General features: G+C 46.7%; 1 protein-coding gene across 2 annotated transcripts in view; it reads right to left on the bottom strand.

Annotated features, from left to right (window-relative positions):
* Positions 1 to 17,355, bottom strand: part of ASAP1 (ArfGAP with SH3 domain, ankyrin repeat and PH domain 1) — a 335,628-nt gene that overhangs the window by 45,851 nt on the left and 272,422 nt on the right. For both annotated transcript variants that reach the window (XM_068983842.1, XM_068983843.1), the window contains 4 exons: positions 15,371 to 15,471; positions 14,322 to 14,391; positions 4,827 to 4,914; positions 2,677 to 2,725 (listed from right to left, as the gene is read on the bottom strand). In XM_068983842.1, the coding sequence (XP_068839943.1) occupies positions 2,677 to 2,725; positions 4,827 to 4,914; positions 14,322 to 14,391; positions 15,371 to 15,471 (308 nt within the window). The remainder of the gene's footprint in view (positions 1 to 2,676; positions 2,726 to 4,826; positions 4,915 to 14,321; positions 14,392 to 15,370; positions 15,472 to 17,355) is intronic.

Raw genomic sequence — 17,355 nt, 5'->3', positions numbered from 1 at the left:
TATGAAACGAAAAGTACAGGCTATTAAAATATATATACAGCATGACCATAATGTGGACCCAACAAAACAACTCTTCACTACCAGTCTATGCATAAAACAGCCTAAATACCCAACAACAGAGGTTGATTAGCAGAGTATGAAATAACCACAAAGTGGACTAGTTACTCAAGTACTAAAATTTAAGTTTCCAACTAATTTTTGGATGACATTGGGGAAAAGCTCGCAATATAATGCTTTGTGAAATAAACAGGGAAAAAAACCCCTCAAATAATCTCAGATTGAAATGTATTCATGAATTATATGTTTTGTGGGGAAAAGGCTAGAAAAAAAATTCACCAAAATGTGAATACTGGATGTCTCTTAAGTGATTTTCTGTAGGAAAAAAAAACAGATGGAATGCCTTCACCCTGTACTTTTCAGTAATTGTCCAAATCTATAAGGAGTTGTGTTTCTTTCAGGAATGAGAGGGGAAAAAAGCCAAATTAATTTTTTTGGGGAAGAAAATGAAAGACATTTCTAAACTACAGTCACTTCTCACCTATTGCACAGACAGCTAATAACCACTCTCAATAAAGAACACAGAGATCCAGAACTGTGTCTTGAAACAAAGTCTGTCTACAAGAGGTTTGGAATGAGTGACAGAGACAGCTGCTGCTGCTAAGTCACTTCAGTCGTGTCCGACTCTGTGCAACCCCAGAGACGGCAGCCCACCAGGCTCCCCCGTCCCTGGGATTCTCCAGGCAAGAACACTGGAGTGGGTTGCCATTTCCTTCTCCAACGCATGAAAGTGAAAAGTGAAAGTGAAGTCGCTCAGTCGTGCCCGACTCTTAGCGACCCCATGGACTGCAGCCCACCAGGCTCCTCTGTCCATGGGATTCTCCAGGCAAGAGTACTGGAGCGGGGTCCCATTGCAGTGAGAATTAAAAATCAAAGCACCTGGTGCAGGTGAACTGCGAGTCACAACTTTGACTCTAGGTGGTGCTCACCCTCACCATGTTCTGAGAAACTGTTCAGATAAAACCAACAGTCCAGGGACGGGGTAGGCAATTACTACCGTCTAAGTTAAAAAATACTTTTTCTATCATGTAGTCTCAAGTTAGAGACTAGAAATTATTCTGTTAAACTCTGTAAGGATCTGGGTTCCACAGGGCAGGTCACTGTGCATTCATTAGCAGTCGTGTTGATGATGCCGGAGTTTTCACTTGACTGCAGTCTCTATACTGCTTTCCTTAGGCATTCTGATATTTTGGCTATCTGATATTTCCAGTATCTACTATGTGCCAAGTACTTATAATTTTTGAAATATAATCCTCCAAATAAGCCTCTGAGTTAGGGTTTACAATGCTTTAAAGAGACAGAGGCCTAGAGAGATTCAGTGACTTGCCCCAGAGCCCTATAATGGGACTGACGTCAGACTGGGATGAGAAAACAGCTCTGCTGACCCCCTTTTTTCAGAGTTACTCCTGTTATGCCACGTTCTCTTTACTTGACAATTCATGACAAATTAACTAAATAAAAAAGTTTGTTATGATGATCCAAAAATATACATTTAAAGGACAATTCATTTTTTGGAAGAATAATGCAAATATGGTAGAATAGCTACATTTCAAAAGGGTTGAGAATCAAAGCAACTACTTCTGAAAATTCTTTAAAAACATTTAAAATTGTTTTAAAGTAAATACATAAAAAAGTATTAAGAAATAAAATAGTGCATAACTGTGTTTTAATACTTTAAAAGCCACTCTGAGTTTATAGGAGTGAAAAAAAAAAATTGGCACTGTATGAGAGGCTTTAGAAAATGGCAACCCACTCCGGTATTCTTGCCTGGGAAATCCCATGGACAGAGGAGCCTGGTGGGCTACAGTTCATGGGGTCACAATGAGTCGGACACAACTTAGCGACCAAACCACCACCACCACCACCACACACTTCATCTCAAGTCTCAAAATTCTGCAAGCGAGGCCTGTAACCCTCTCACGGACAAGAAAGCCGTGGGATGACCTTTCCAAGATCCAAAAGCCACTATCAGGCAGACTGTGGACTAGAAACCGAGTCTGCCGGACCTCAAACATTCAGCTGAGAAAGGACTTCTCTGTTAATTCACTGGATGCTTTCACATGAGACAACAGCTCAATGAGGCAGTGGAACTTCCTCCGTGTGACTTGGAGAAAAATGAACATCTCTCCTTGAAGGATGCCAGAATCTCCTCCATCAAAATCAAGTCTCCCATCACCACCGCCGGTACCCAGAGAGAATCCCAAAGGGAGCCACTCCCCCAAACGTGAATTACTCCAGCGCTGAGTAAAGCCCTCCCAAGTGCAGATGGTGGGATTAGAAATGAAGAAGGCGCAGTCCTTGTCCTCAGAAGCTCCAGGTCTCCAGAGGGCCCAGACCGAGCCAGGGGACCCAGAGGGGTGTGAAGAGGCCTGTGGGGAGGGAGCAAAACCCCTCGGGCAGCGAGGCTTGAGCAGAACCTTGAAGGGGGCACCTGAGTTGACTGAGCTCCCCAGACTAAAGAAGAGACCCATGGGAAAGCCCCGGGTGGACAGCTAAGCAGGGGAAACCCACCAGCACTGGTTCTTAGTAATAACAAGAACACTTTTAAGTATACTATACAGAAGAGAGAGGCGCTTTTTTCAGTTTAAGGCCTTATGCCATGATTTCAAAACTACTTACGCTACGTAATCCTGCTCATCTTCAGCCTGAAAGTGATACGTCCTGTTATCTGAAATACAAAAAAAGAGAGAGAGAGAGAAAAAAAGCAAAATCTTAGAAAGCAGAATGCTTCATGTATTAATATAGATTTTAAAAGCTCCTGAGGAGAACACATTGAAAGTAGGATTCTGATATTATTTTTGCACCCTTTTGTTTCAGCAGTTACAGGATTCACTTTGTCAATAGTGCTTTTCTGAAGAGAAACAGGAATACAAGAAGATAACTGCAAACACCACGCCAGTGCCTAAGCATTTCTTTTGAAAAACAAGTGGGAAGGGGGAGGGGTCCCACCTGGTCAAGCAGATCATTTTTTTTTTGGGCCGCGCCACCCGGCACGTGGGATCTTAGTCTCCCTACCTGGGATCAAACCCGAGCCCCCTGCATTGGACAGGTGGAGTCTTAACCACTGGACATGTGGGGAAGTCCCTCAAGTAGATGTTAGAAATCAGAGAGTGCTAGGTGCCACAGTATTAATATTTCACTTTCCTTTTCCAATTTGCCTTTCACTGGTTTTTCTTTTTAAAGAATTTCTTTTCGTAAGAATTCATAACTCACAGGGCAGCCCTGATGATCAGACAAGTCCTGCCCGAGGTTGCTCTCTGGTTAAATCAGACTTCAGGAAGGGAGGGTTCAAGCCCTGCTGGAGGGTCATCCTCCAACGTGTGACCCACATAAGGAGGGGGTAGCTGGACCTGGGCAGTGTGGGCAGGTGTGCATGAAGGAAACTTCCTTAGAATGTGGGATTTACCGGGATGCTTCCATACACTGAGGTCCAACTACCACTGTCTCACCACTTCACTTTCTAGGCAGTCACTCACTCTGTGACTGCTCTGCCAGGAAGCCCCTGCCCCCTGCGAGAGAGGTCGTGCGTGTGCCCAAGGACACAACACAGATACTGGAACCCAAGCGCCCCGGCTGAATCCCGGCTTTACTGCTGAGACTTTATGTTAAGTCCCTGGACCTTCCTGAGTCTCAGTTTTTCCTTCTGTGAAATAGGAAAATGACAAGGCTTTTGAGAGGATTACCCATCATGGACATAAAGCACCCGGCACATATTGTGGTTGGAGTCACTAAGTCGTGTCTGACTCTTTGCAACCCCGTGGACTGCAGCATGCCAGGCTTCCCTGTCCTTCACTATTTCCGGGAGTTTACGCAAACTCATGTCCATTGAGTCGGTGATGTCATCCAACCATCGCATCCTCTGCTGCCCCTTTCTCCTGCCCTCGGTCTTTCCCAGCATCGGGGTCTTTTCCAAGGAGTTGGCTCTTTGCATCCGGTGGCCAAAGTACTAAAGTGCCAGTGGCACCCATGAAAGCACAGGGAGCCAGCCTAGAGGGAAACAATCTCCTTTTACTCCAAAGACTATGAGGACACAGGCTATCAGCTGAGGGGGTGGATGGGCCAAAAGCACGCCCGACCCATGGAGGACAGAGCGCAGTGTCACTGATTTAGGACGTCAGAAGGCAGCTCTTGGCAGCAGGGAAATGACTTCTCCTTTCAGAGCTTGATTCTGCAGGGGTAAAACTTTGGAGCTGGGCAGAGATAGCGGCACGCCTCACTGTCAAGTCCATGTCCATGCTTCTGTTTTCTTTTAACTGAAATTTTATTTTTTGACCACATTGCATAGCATGTGGGATCTTAGTTCCCTGATGAGGGAATGAACCTGCACCCCGTGATTTGGAAGTGCAGAGTCTTACCCACTGGACCACCAGGGAAGTCCCCTGTCTGCACTTAACCATAGGTATACATCAGAGTCATCCAGCGACTTCTTAAAAGACACCTATGTCTGGGCATCACATCAAAGACCGATTCAGCAGACATAGGAGCACAATGGGAACGTGCTCAGGGAAATCCCTCCCAGGGGATAAAGCTCATGGTCAAGAACTGGCCTGGTTTACTGTACAAATCTAGATTCTCCTCCACTGCAGGTCACTTATGCCTTCCTGCCACAGGTGAGTTCCGTGTAGAGAGACCCAGGCTCTTCCTAGAGCAGTGTGTGCAGCATACACCTCCTCTCAAGGAGCCCTGCTTGGGAAACACGTGGCTTCCGACTCAAAGAATGGGCAGGTGGCAGGATCCACAGTAACCGACCCGGCAGAAAAAGGACTCACGTGATATCAGGTCAAAAGACTTCTTGTCCTCGGCATTCGGCTTCACCTGGCAGGTGAGAAGGTTCAGCTTGGCTGGTTGCCTGTTGGACTGGACACGAGAGAAAACAGAGAAGTTAAATGTAACACAGACTGCCACCCGCCGGCCCAGTGCCCTGTGGGCCAGGTGGGTGGGTTCATCATACATTCGATAAGGTCTAATTCACCCTACTGGAATACTTAATCTCATTAAACAAGAGGGGAAAAAAAAAAGTTAGGTGGCCCACTCAATGTCTTTTAACTGTGCATAAGTGTCCCAGTGGTTAATGAGGATGGAACCAAGATAATTCATCTCACTTTCAATGACCAGTGGGTATAACCCACGGAACTGTGACTTTCTGGAATCTACACGTATACAAGCGCAAAGAGTTGACACTTTAATCACTTACTGTGAAACACAGCTGAGTGTAGTTTCTTTATCCACTCAAAATGACCCCAGTCACTGCAAATCCCATGTCCCAGGCAGCCACAAATTTTAGCTGCCACACAAAATTCATGTTACTTCTCCCCAGAAGTACAAGAACAGTTACCACCTGTGAGATATTGCTTAACCAACTCCAAAATCTGGAGAGAGGAAAATATAACGAAGATTTCCTATCACTTCACAGCTAGTCTCTTGGTCACGCATGTATTAATAATTCACACAGACTCTGTAGCGTCTAGACAGTCGTGCTAATGTAGGCTTTGCCTTAAGAGAGTCTCGCCACATGATCACTCTGCTCAGAACTCCTTCCGGCCCTCCTGCCCACGTCTGTCCACGGTCACACTCTGGTCAATGATGAATGCCAGTTTCTGGAAGGAGCCAACCAAGGGGTGAAAGGCCTGAGTGCCCAGGCCTGGCTGTGCTTCAACAGAAGCCTGCAAAAGTCAGGCCTGCAAGCCCACCCCAGCTGAAGGTCATCATGCTGACAACCTCCATGCCAGGAGCACGACCACCCAACCAACTTGAGTTTTTAGGGAAAACAGAGGGGGAGGAAGTAGAAAGGGGGCCCCTCGGTGGCGTATTATGATCAAGAACACTTCAGACGCACCTTGTGCCTCTCATTCTCAATAATGGCTACCAGACACTTAATTTCCGTTTCAACAACTTCTGAGATCTTCCCCTGTGGTTTCAAGGATATCAGACACAGAAAGGATATTAGATACCCTATGTCCTTAGTTATCTGTTCCAAAACAAGCTCTCTGTGGGCAGGAAGTGAGAAGACAATCCAGGGATTTAATGTTCTTTGCATGTACATGTGACTTAGGCATAGAAACCAGAAGTCAAGTCCTGTACAGGATGGTTTTGCCTAAGAAGAAACAGTGTCCTGTACTACAGACTGACTGCCAAACCCAAAATAGGGAGGCAAGGAGGTTGTGGGTCTGCAATTTTTTCTTAGAACAGACCTGGGGTTTGGGTTGCTAAAGGCCTCAAGTCTCCAAAACCGGCGGCTACAACCACAAACTTTGGCTGGGTCCACTGTAAAAGGAATTGCTAGTCCTCATCCTTTTGCGTGTTGATAAGATCGCTGGATTTCCCGTATGAATGACAAAGACATCTGACAGGCTGAAAAGGTAGTGAGCCCAGTTAATGGTGAGACTGCAGACTACCACGTTCCAATGTGGCATCCACATTCTGAAAGAGGATACAGAAAAGCTTAGGGAAGATCAAGGGATGATTAAAGGAGTGGAAAACGGGGACTTTGAGGTGGGTTTAAAGGCATCTTTTAGTTGGAGCAAAGAGGCTGGGGCGTGACTTAACCATCTGCCGGGACGTGAAGGGTTGTCACTGGGGAAGGCTGGGCAGCTGTTTTCCATTTGTACAGACGGAGGAGAAAGGCCCTCCAATTGTAGCAGGTCTGAGCCAGACACGAGGAAGAACTTCCCAGGTTTACACTGATCATGCTTAATAAGGGGTTGCAAGTTTCTTAACCTAAGTAGAGAAAGCTCTTCAAAGACCTTAAGAATTTTTGAGACACCATTCATTTTTGAATGTGGCAGAGGGTTAACTGGGTTTCTTTTTCCTTCCCAAATCTTCGTGACTCTACTGTTTATGAACCACCTCACCAGCAGACACAACGAAGCAACACAGACAAAATTTTTAAAAAGGAAAACATACTCAGCTAAGTGTCAACTGATTCTGGAAAATTAAACAGCACCATTCTTTCATTCAAAGCATGGGCTACCTCGAAGTATGTTATCTGGAAGCTTCTGAGGACGAGGGCTTTGTGCAGTTTATATCATTCCATGACCGACCCACAACTTGAATGACATGATGACACGTGATCCTCATTCCCGTGGAAGCCTGTCCAGTCTGCTGAACTGACAGCTGCCATGTCGACATGAACTTCACCTGGCAGACAGGTCATGCCTGCACAGTGTTCTTCCTCTAAATGCTAGTGGGACAAACAGCCTACCACTCCAAAGGCGAATCTGGAGAGCAGAGAACACAATTTTTTGGATGCGACCAGTCATGAGCCCAGGAACACCAGGAAGTGGAGTGAGACGCTGAACCAGAGTCTACGGACCAAGGGACCAGAAGGCTTGGAATCACGACAGTCATCACTGGAACTCCAGGTTTGTGTAACTTCCTCAAATTTCAAAGTCCTTTCTAGACCTTTAGCACTAATGTACAGCTTGGAAGGAAAGCTATGACCAACCTAGATAGCATATTAAAAAGCAGAGACATTACTTTGCCAACAAAGGTCCATCTAGTCAAGGCTATGATTTTCCCAGTGGTCATGTATGGATGTGAGAGTTGGACTGTGAAAAAGGCTGAGCGCCAAAGAATTGATGCTTTTTGAACTGTGGTGTTCGAGAAGACTCTTGAGAGTCCCTTGGACTGCAAGGAGATCCAACCAGTCCATTCTGAAGGAGATCAGTCCTGGGTGTTCTTTGGAAGGAATGATGCTAAAGCTGAAACTCCAGTACTTTGGCCACCTCATGCGAAGAGCTGACTCATTGGAAGAGACTCTGATGCTGGGAGGGATTGGGGGCAGGAGGAGAAGGGGACGACCGAGGATGAGATGGCTGGATGGCATCACTGACTCGATGGACGCAACTCTGAGTGAACTTCGGGAGTTGGTGATGGACAGGGAGGCCTGGTGTGCTGCAGTTCATGGGGTTGCAAAGAGTTGGACATGACTGAGCGACTGAACTGAACTGAACTGACAGCTATAGTGATTAGGGAAGGTATAATCTCTCCTGCCAGTTCAGCAGACTAAAATCATAGACTAAATGACCTGCCCTGGGCTACATCGTTGATGAACAGTTTAGGAAATGCTTTCATACTGTTTATGATCAGTTCAGTCGCTCAGTCATGTCCGACTCTTTGCGACCCCATGAACTGCAGCACGCCAGGCCTCCCTGTCCATCACCAACTCCTGGAGTTCACTCAAACTCACGTCCATCATGTTACAGGAAAGCAAAAAAAAAAAACAAAAACGGAAAGGACACAAAGGAAATGTTTATTTATTGAGTCCTCACCATTGATGATTCCTACCATGCTTGGAATAAAAGCCCCAGTCTGGGTCAGGACCCGGACGGACCACCTTCAGGCTCCTTCTGATTTCGGTTCCTGCCACTTGGCCTGCGGCTCCCCCTGCTGGCAGCGAGTGGCACTGGCCTCCCCCCTACACCTCTGGGCTCGCTCCCTTCAGCCCCTTCAGCCAGCAAGTCCAGCAAGTCCAGCAAGTCCCCGGAGGGAGGGGTGGTCCTGTCCTGACCTCCCTCCCTGGACTTCCTACTCCTTCACACTCCGTTGTACTGCCTTCCAGGCTCTTCTCACTCCCCTTTACCGCTTGTCTTTCTTCCCACAAAGAGCAAACATCTTTCTGATTTGTTCACTAAAATATGTCTGGCCTGCAGCAAGTACTCAATAAATATTTACCAAATGAATGAACGCATTTCTCAGCCTTACGCATACCTATCTCATGTATCGACCTGCGAGGGGACTATTTTTAGTTTCTTTTACTAAGATGAAGAAACAGGCACAGAGAGCTTAACTGGCGTCCCTAAAATCTCCCGGTAGACAAGCAGCACAGAGTCTGGCGTTCATCCCTTCAGATTCCACGGGAAGGAGAGCCACGGAACCAGCCACGTGACCCCAATCCTGCCCAGGGGGAAGCCCAAAGCCGCAACCCATGAGAACACCTCCTCTGAGAAAAGTAAGGGCTAGAAATAACTAGAAATATGAACGTCTATTCTGGAATCTTCTCAGGTCATTTAGCTTCTATAATTGATGCAAACAAATTTTAGAAGCCTATTTCAAACACCTCTTTACTTAATGCGTTTTACAAAATACTGCAGAAGCCTCAAGTCCATCTAAGCACATACGAAGGGCAGGCGGTCTGTGCCACCCGTAAGATACAGGAAACAGACCCGACCAAGGACCGAGGATACGCCTGGAGCCCGGAGCCTGAGCTCAGGAGGGCATCGGGACTTCCGCAAGGTTCCAAGGGTGGCCTCGTCCCTGGGCGAGGACTGAGGCGAGGAGGCGCGGGTGCAGGCCCCTGGGAGTGAGAGGGACAAGGCAAAAGATGATGAAGTAGTTAACACGGAGGGCACTGCGGCTGGCGCGGAGGATTCGCGCCCCTTCCCGGGAGCGCGGCAGTTACACTGATTGGACCCCCTCCCAGAACCGACCAGCCCACCGACATCCAGGGAGATGGCTGGGGGAGGAGTCAAGAAAGACTGGTGAGCGATGACAGGGCCTGAATCAAAGCGATGGTTGTGGCGCTGACCGCTGGGGACTCAAGACACTGCTGAAAAAAGACGTTTCAATTATTCCCAAAGATACTTCTATGTAGCAGGTGGCTCTCCCAAGCTCCGCATTTGGTGGGTGGAGGGGGAGGGGGTGGGGGGGAGGGGGGGGTCTGCACCCTTGTAGGCTCTGCTGAACAGCAAGTTTAAAAAGCTCCAAGTGCCCCCACCCCAACATCGTTATGATGTCTTTCAAAAATGAAGACTGTTCCAGCTCTGTTCCCTGAAAATCTTTGAGGCCTGTCCTTTTACAGGTTTTACTGTTCCTTAAAAGAACGCATATTTCTGGAAGAAACACTAGGAGACAGAGATAGTGCAAAGCAGAAACTGAACATTACTTGTTAATCCTACTTACTTAAACCCAGGGACACTCATGGCTAATACCTGATTTTAACAATATATGTGTGTGTGTGAAATGTCTGTTTTTAGAAAAACATGGGTTGGTTCCATCTGTATATATTGTTTTGCAAACTGCTTTTTCCAGTTAACAGTATTCACGTTAGTGTTCATTTTTGCATGTGTGTGTGCATACACACGCATGTACACATACACACGCACACATGGCAAAGCTACTCGCAGGATTCTGAACATGTTTCCACTCGGTAAGCTCTTGACACGTTCCCTGCACAGAAGTGAAGACATCACCCCTCTGACAAAAAGGCTCTGCCACCCTAAACAGAAGATGCCCTTCAGCTAGGAAAGTCATCACAAATGTATGTAGAAACAGAATGACTCGATTCTGATGAACGTTTCTGCATTTCCTGAAAGAAAACAAACACCACACATTTGTCCACCACAGCTCGGCATGCACTGTGGTGAAGTGTTTTCGCTGGAAGTGTGAAGTCGTTAGCGCAGGCTATTTCTGTTAGCAGAAAACAGCTGCTACTGGAATTAGTATCCAGAAATGAAATTATTTACCCCCATCATTCAGCTGGATTGCTCGCTGCACAAACAAGTGAACATTATTAATTACTTGGAAAATAAGGCTGACCCAGCCAGGCTCAGGCTGCTGGGTAGAAAGAGATAAAAATAAAATAATAAAGCTCTCTTCATTTCCTAGGCGAATGCTTGCTAACACAGCTGTTTAGATCCTTACACTCATTTCAATTTTTCGTTCAATATTTATTTAGACACCTACCATGCCTTAGAGGGACACATATGTTTGGTACACCATCAACAACCACACAACTCCGGGATTAGAAGTTAGGCATGCACTGAACACCTACCACTGAAGAGAGATCTTATCTCCAAAAATTTAGTACATTAAAACTTCTGGCTTTTGCAAAGTATTTTGGTTTCTTTGGGGGCAAGGTAGCGGTTTTCATTTATTGAGCACCTAAACCTTATCTCCTGCATTTGCAGGTGCATTCTTTACCGCTGAGTCACTTGGGAAGCTAGAAGGAAATAAGATATCTTAATAAGCAAATTATACAAATTTGACATCAGAGAAAACGGAGGCTCCAAAGGCTTGAGTAACTTATCCAAGGTCCTACAGCTTGTTTCAGGAGCTGGAGCCCAGGTCTAATCAACTCCAGGATTTGTCCTTTTATAATTCACAGTGCTGCGTCTAATCTCGTGGCAGAGGGGAAAATAGTCTCTTCTTGCAGTGACAACTTGGACAAAGATGTGGAACTGGGCAGAGTCCAGGTTAGCCTCAACAGAGGCCAATTACAGAAACCAGGTTATTGAACACACTGCAAGACGGGGAGCAGCCTGCTGTGAGCGGGCTTTCAGAGCATCTGTTAAAGTCCTGAAGCTGAATGTTGTCTTCCAGGCTCTGGACAAGATGCAGAACAAGATTCCCTGGGAAATGTCTGTGGGTCTAAAGAGCCCAAGGATAGGGAGAGAGAATCAAAGTCTTGCTCTAGTGTGATGCCTGGAGGTGCCAGAAGTGTTGTCCACTTCTAACAGGAAGAAATGAAATTCCTATGAGAGGTCAGGTGCTCCAGATGAGCTTCATCAAGTCCCTCCAGGAAGAAACAGCAGTACAAAGAATTCCAATAAGTGAGATTAAATATGAGATGTTAACACATGAGGGAAGAAGGTGATAGTAACAGCAATAAGGACAGCTGACATTTACTGAGTGCTACTTCCAACTTGCATTGTGTTCTAATTACTTGTAATCAATGAACTCATTTAATCTTTACATGTACCTATGAATTGGGCACTACTATGAGGGATTTACGGAGAAGGCAATGGCACCCCACTCCAGTACTCTTGCCTGGAAAATCCCATGGATGGAGGAGCCTGGTGGGCTGCAGTCCATGGGGTCGCTAAGAGTAGGACACGACTGAGCGACTTCACTTTCATTTTTCACTTTGCTGCATTGGAGAAGGCAATGGTAACCCACTCCAGTGTTCTTGCCTGGAGAATCCCAGGGATGGGGAAGCCTGGTGGGCTGCCCGTCTGTGGGGTCGCAGAGTCAGACACGAGTGAAGCGACTTAGCAGCAGCATGAGGAATTCAGTGTTATTTTGACTCAAATCATGGCAGTCTGGGCCCACGGTGATGGGTGACGTCATCCCAATCAGATTTTTTTAAACTTTTTTTTTTTTTTTTGTCACACCACGTGGCATGTGGGATGTTAGTTCCCTAACCAGGAATCGAACCCATGCCCCTTGCACTGGAAGCTCGGAGCCTTAACCACCAGCAAAGATGAGTAATCATTTAAGTTTACCAGACACTTGGATTCCCTGGTGACTCAGATGGTAAAAATAAATCTGCCTGAAATGTGGGAGATGTGGGCTCAATCCCAGGATTGGGAAGATCCCTGGAGAAGGGAATGGCAACCCATTCCAGTATTCCTGCCTGGAGAACCCCATGGACATAGCCTGGCAGGGTAGAGTCCATTGAATCGTGAAGAGCTGGACACGACTGAGGGACACTTACCGTGGTCCAGGCTCTATAAAGCTTTAAATGAATCATCTAACTCTCATGGCACTGAAAGGCAGGAACTGTTAATATCCCAGTTGACAGGTGAGGAGTAAAGTATCTTAACAAAAGCTGGCACCAGAGGAAAGGACTATTACGTAGTAGAAAGAACACAGGCACTGGGAACTCAGAGGCAAGCAGGACACTAGCTTCTTACACTTTTGAAATTAATTTCTCAGGATCATGACGGTCAAGCGGTACTTCACACAGAATCCTTGTATTTTCTTTCTTGGAACGCTTGTTCTATTGTATTATATGTTGATGCTAAAAAACTAAAGTAAAAGCAAACAACACAAAGATACAGAAATCTATTTATAATGGTCTAGTGGCTTAACATAAACACTTTTATCTTTAAGCTTTACGCTAATGTTTGCCACAGATTTGTCAGAATTGGCTTTTTAAATGAAAACATCTCATGCTGCACTGAACAGATACTAGACTCAATCAATATTACTGTGACAGCAGATTCAGAGGGTCTCACTGAATTTGATTCTCCAAGTGCTGCATTACTTTGAATAGTAAACTAAAAAAAAAAAAATGTCTTTTAACAGGTATGTGTGAAGCAGTGAAATTATGGAAGAAATCTCTGGGGATGTGTGCAGGTAAACAGAAAATGGATTTCTTCCAAAACAGTCAGCTTGAGAGACGAATGGTCCCTGGAGCAGAACGCAAGTGTGTGGTCAAGCCAACAGGCCATGGCTCACCAATCTAAACACATACTTGACCCTCTCCCAAGTCAACCTGGTAAGAAGAACCTGCCAAAGTGACTGGGCCCTTCCAGCATGAGGAATTCCCCTGTCTTAATAAAGGGGTCCCAAACAAAGACCCTGTATTTCCTGACCGAAAAAAGCTCTTTTATCCATTTTTCAAAAGACCACTGAATTCGGCATGTTTTCTCAGGAAACTGCTGGCCCTGATTTTCAATCTGTTTCTAAGGAATCAGAGGTGTTTGCAAAGTCTGGAGAAGCCAGCTAAAACTGGCCACAGAGATCATTCTGTGGGGGCAGGTTATGTGATTACAAAGCGATGTAACTGGCGGTAAAGTGTGGCTTGAAGCCAATGAAAAGTAGGGACCAGGTTAACAGAAACCAGTGGGAGGTGGCCAGAGGTTAGGTGGAGAGGACCCACTTGCCCTGGTCTGCTCTGGGGGCAGCTGAGGTGGACTCACAATTTCCAGCGTGTGTAGCAGGGCAGGCTGCCTGTCAATAGATTTCAGCACCTACAGGGACGTCCGAGAAGGAGGCAGCACAAATAGCAACTGCTGTTTGGTACTAGTTGGTAACACAAATACCAACTGCTATTAACTGTGGCCCCCACCCAGCATGGTGCCTCATTCCATCGTCACCAGCACCTCTGGCAGTTAAATGCTTTTCTCCAGGCAAATGGTGAACCTGGGATTCAGAAAACTTCAGGTTTTCCACGTATGTGTGAAGTTACACAGATTTCTAAAGAAAGAGCCAGCTGTTGAGATAATCTGGGTAGCATCTAGATGTGTTACAACTTCAGAACAGCCAACAATATTTTCCCAGAGATGAGATGAAAAAAGTAAAGGAGCGCCTGATTCGGTTTCGAGGGAGCAGAAGGCAAAGTTCTGGTGAAACAGGAGAACCAGGCAGGACAAAGAGGGGCAGACTTTTGTGAAGGAATCTCCTAAACCCTCGGACTGAATCCCACACGTTAAACACACGCGGGGAGATTTTCAGGCTGGTTACATCATGCACTTGCTTTCCGGGCCATGTGGCCAGAGGCATCATGGACACAAGGGTGGTGAACGAGCGGATACACTTACTGTGGCGTGGGAGATGGTCAGGATCCCGTTCTTGACGGAGCACTTCCTTCTCTGCCACACTTTACGGATCCTAAGGATGGAGCCAAACACAACCTGATACAGTACCTGCTTCACGCAGCTGCACGGTTTCATGCTTGACCACCATCACAAAAAACCCCAAGCAGACCCCACACAAGCCAGGGTCTGGGCTGCCGTTTATCACCCCAGGCGGAGGGGAATGCAGACCAGCAGGCACACAAGGAGGCACCAGAGCACTGGGCTCTTCCCCCTCTGGCCGCTCTTCACGGCACGTGGAACTTCCCTCAGCAGGGACTGAACCTGTGTCCCCTGCAGTGGAAGCGGAGTCCTAACCACTGGGCCGCCAGGGAAGCCCACAGCACTGTTGTTGACAGTGAAAACGGGAGACAACAACAGAAATCTGAGAGCAGGAGAATACGCAAATGATTCCTGTTACATTCATACTACAGGGTACCATGCAGGCATTTACAAAGAACAACAGCTACAATATGGGCCACCTGCGTAGACTTTTGAAGCATACTGTTGGTTGAAAAAGCAAGCTGTTTTAAGATACTTTGGGTATCATCTAGAAAAGTTAAAATTTCAGACCTATGAAACGGCATTCTACATTTTCTATACATATATGTATAAATGCATTTCCTTCTTGATTGTCTGCCTCCCTGGTGAGCATGTAAGCTCTGTAACGATAAGGACTTTCTTTGGTTCAGAGTTGTATCCCCAGCATCTACAACAGTGCGTAGCATGCAGGACTCCCAGAAGGTATCTGCTGAACGTGTGGGGACAGTCCCTGCCTTCCTCAAACCACACATTACAAGTCACAGGTGCCATCTGTAGACACAGGCCAGTTACCACTGCTTCTAAAGACAGCAGGTTAACTCTCAGCCTTGCCTGAGGGAAGCATCGTTCGAAGCTGGTGCACGCGAGACTGTAAGTGCGTCTCCCTGCCTGAGCGGCTGGGGCAGGTCCCTAGGCTACTGGCCCCTGGAAGGATGCTGAGCACATAGGGGACCCCGGGCTGGCTGCGGACGTACCCGTCACTCTTCTTCAGCAGGTAGCCCTTCTTCTCGCTGCCGTACTCCTTGTTGCCTTGCAGCTGGTGCATGCTGTAGCCTCCTTGCCGGCTCTGGGAATCCTAGAAAGGAGACGCCATGGATAAGACTCACGCCGAGATAATTCACTCCTTGACTCTAGTCTGCCATGGAGCCTTGGCCTGTTGGTCTGGAGCTAAGAGAACTGTGGACTTTTGAGAGCTGCCGGGTCCTTGATCATATACTAGCAGAGGAAACTGGGCAGGTAAGCAATTGCCAGACAAGCCTGAGCTGAGGGTTGGGGTCCGGGTCTCCTATTTCTAGTCTGGAAGCCAGCTCTACTTCAGAGACACTGCAGCAGCAAGCTATTCTAGGACTCAAACTAGTCTACGCTGGCAGCAGAGGCGAGCGCAGAGAGGGCTAGGGGAAGTGAAGTGGGCACCCAGCAAAGCTCATGCACCCCGAGAGTTCCTCCTCTGGGCACGCTGCCTGTCCCTCACCTTTTCTGCTAAAATACCCCCAACAAAAAGTAGCTCTTCTCAGTGAGGGATGAAGAACTGCAATAAAACTCTTGTTTTGCAACTAATGAGTACTCTGTAAAAATACACCTATACCCATGCTTTGCATTTAAAAAGATGACTCGGTGGCAGGGAAAAGTGTATGACATGGTGACAGGACAACACAGATGCAGACAAGCTCGATGTAACATCCATGAAAGCTTTCCCCTCGTTTCTAAAGACTGCACTGTGGAAATGTAAAAAAGAACTGACGACGCTGAACTGTAGAACGAGAACACAGGGCGTTAGACACAGACAATACGGTCTGACAAAACGCATTGACTTACTCTCCTAGACTTCGATCAGGAAGGGCAAAAGCAAGAGGGAAAAAAAGGCAGAACATTTGAAAATAGTTAATTTCATTGATAGTCTTATTGTTTATAGGCTAAGCACTTTTTACAACACACAGAGTAAACATCACTGTAAGGATAATTAACATTAGGTATCTCTCTCTCACTCACACTTCTGAGTCATGATAAACTTTGGGTGATAGGATAAGAAAACATCTTTATCAAGTTTCATTTCAGGTCATTTGAGAACAGAGGGAAAAGAAAGCTGAATGGAAGAGGAAGCACACACTTCACCAAGATTAAAGGGCTGACAAACCTCACCATGTTTATGTGTAAAAAAAAAAAAAAACAGTTCTTTACTTATAAAGTCTAAAGAAAACAACAAATGGTAGGAAGACCCTTTGTTTTCCTACAATTTATGTGAAGTGAAGAGAATTTAATAAAAATAAAAACAAACAGCTGAGAAGCAACCCCTGAAGCATGATGGTAAAGAGGCAGGAGGCTGAGGCACATTTACTGATCATCACCCACGGCCTGCCTCCCAGGCCAGGACGGCCTCTCCCTGGCCTTCAAGATCCCCTGGACCAACAGCGTGTGCTGGGTGAGTGCTCGGTGCATGTCAGTAACAGCTGCAGGGAAATCCATAGGGCTACTGCACACACCATGAGCTCACTGTTCAAAAGCATGCCCCGGATGCTCCCTAAAAACCGGCTGCTGCAAACGTGCTGAGGACGCTGGCTGGGACACAACCTGTCCCGGAATTGGATGCTCACCCTTGGCCCCTGCTGTCCTGCTCACTAGCGTGGGTAACTGAGAGCTGACTGCACGCTGTACCAGGCTCGGTGACTCAGACTAAAGAGGTTACAAACTCTGCTTGGTTTCTGTTTTTGTCTGTTTTATTTATTTATTGGACATGCAGCTTGTGGAGTTTAGTTCCCCAACCAGGGATCGAACCTGTGCCCCCTCCATTGGGAGCTCAGAGTCTTAACCACTGGGCCACCAGGGAAGTCCCTGCTTGTTTTCTTAATCTGAGTCATTTCTTTAACTGGCCAGGTTCCCTCCAGCTGAAATATATCATTGGACAGTTTTAATCATCAGAGGAAGGGGGGAGCTTAGGAATGCTGAACAATTCCCCTCCAGG

This window comes from Capricornis sumatraensis, chromosome 11, assembly GCF_032405125.1.
Source record: "Capricornis sumatraensis isolate serow.1 chromosome 11, serow.2, whole genome shotgun sequence".
NCBI lineage: Eukaryota > Metazoa > Chordata > Mammalia > Artiodactyla > Bovidae > Capricornis > Capricornis sumatraensis.
Note: the sequence above shows the minus strand (reverse complement) of the source record. Positions and strands in the feature narration are given on the sequence as shown.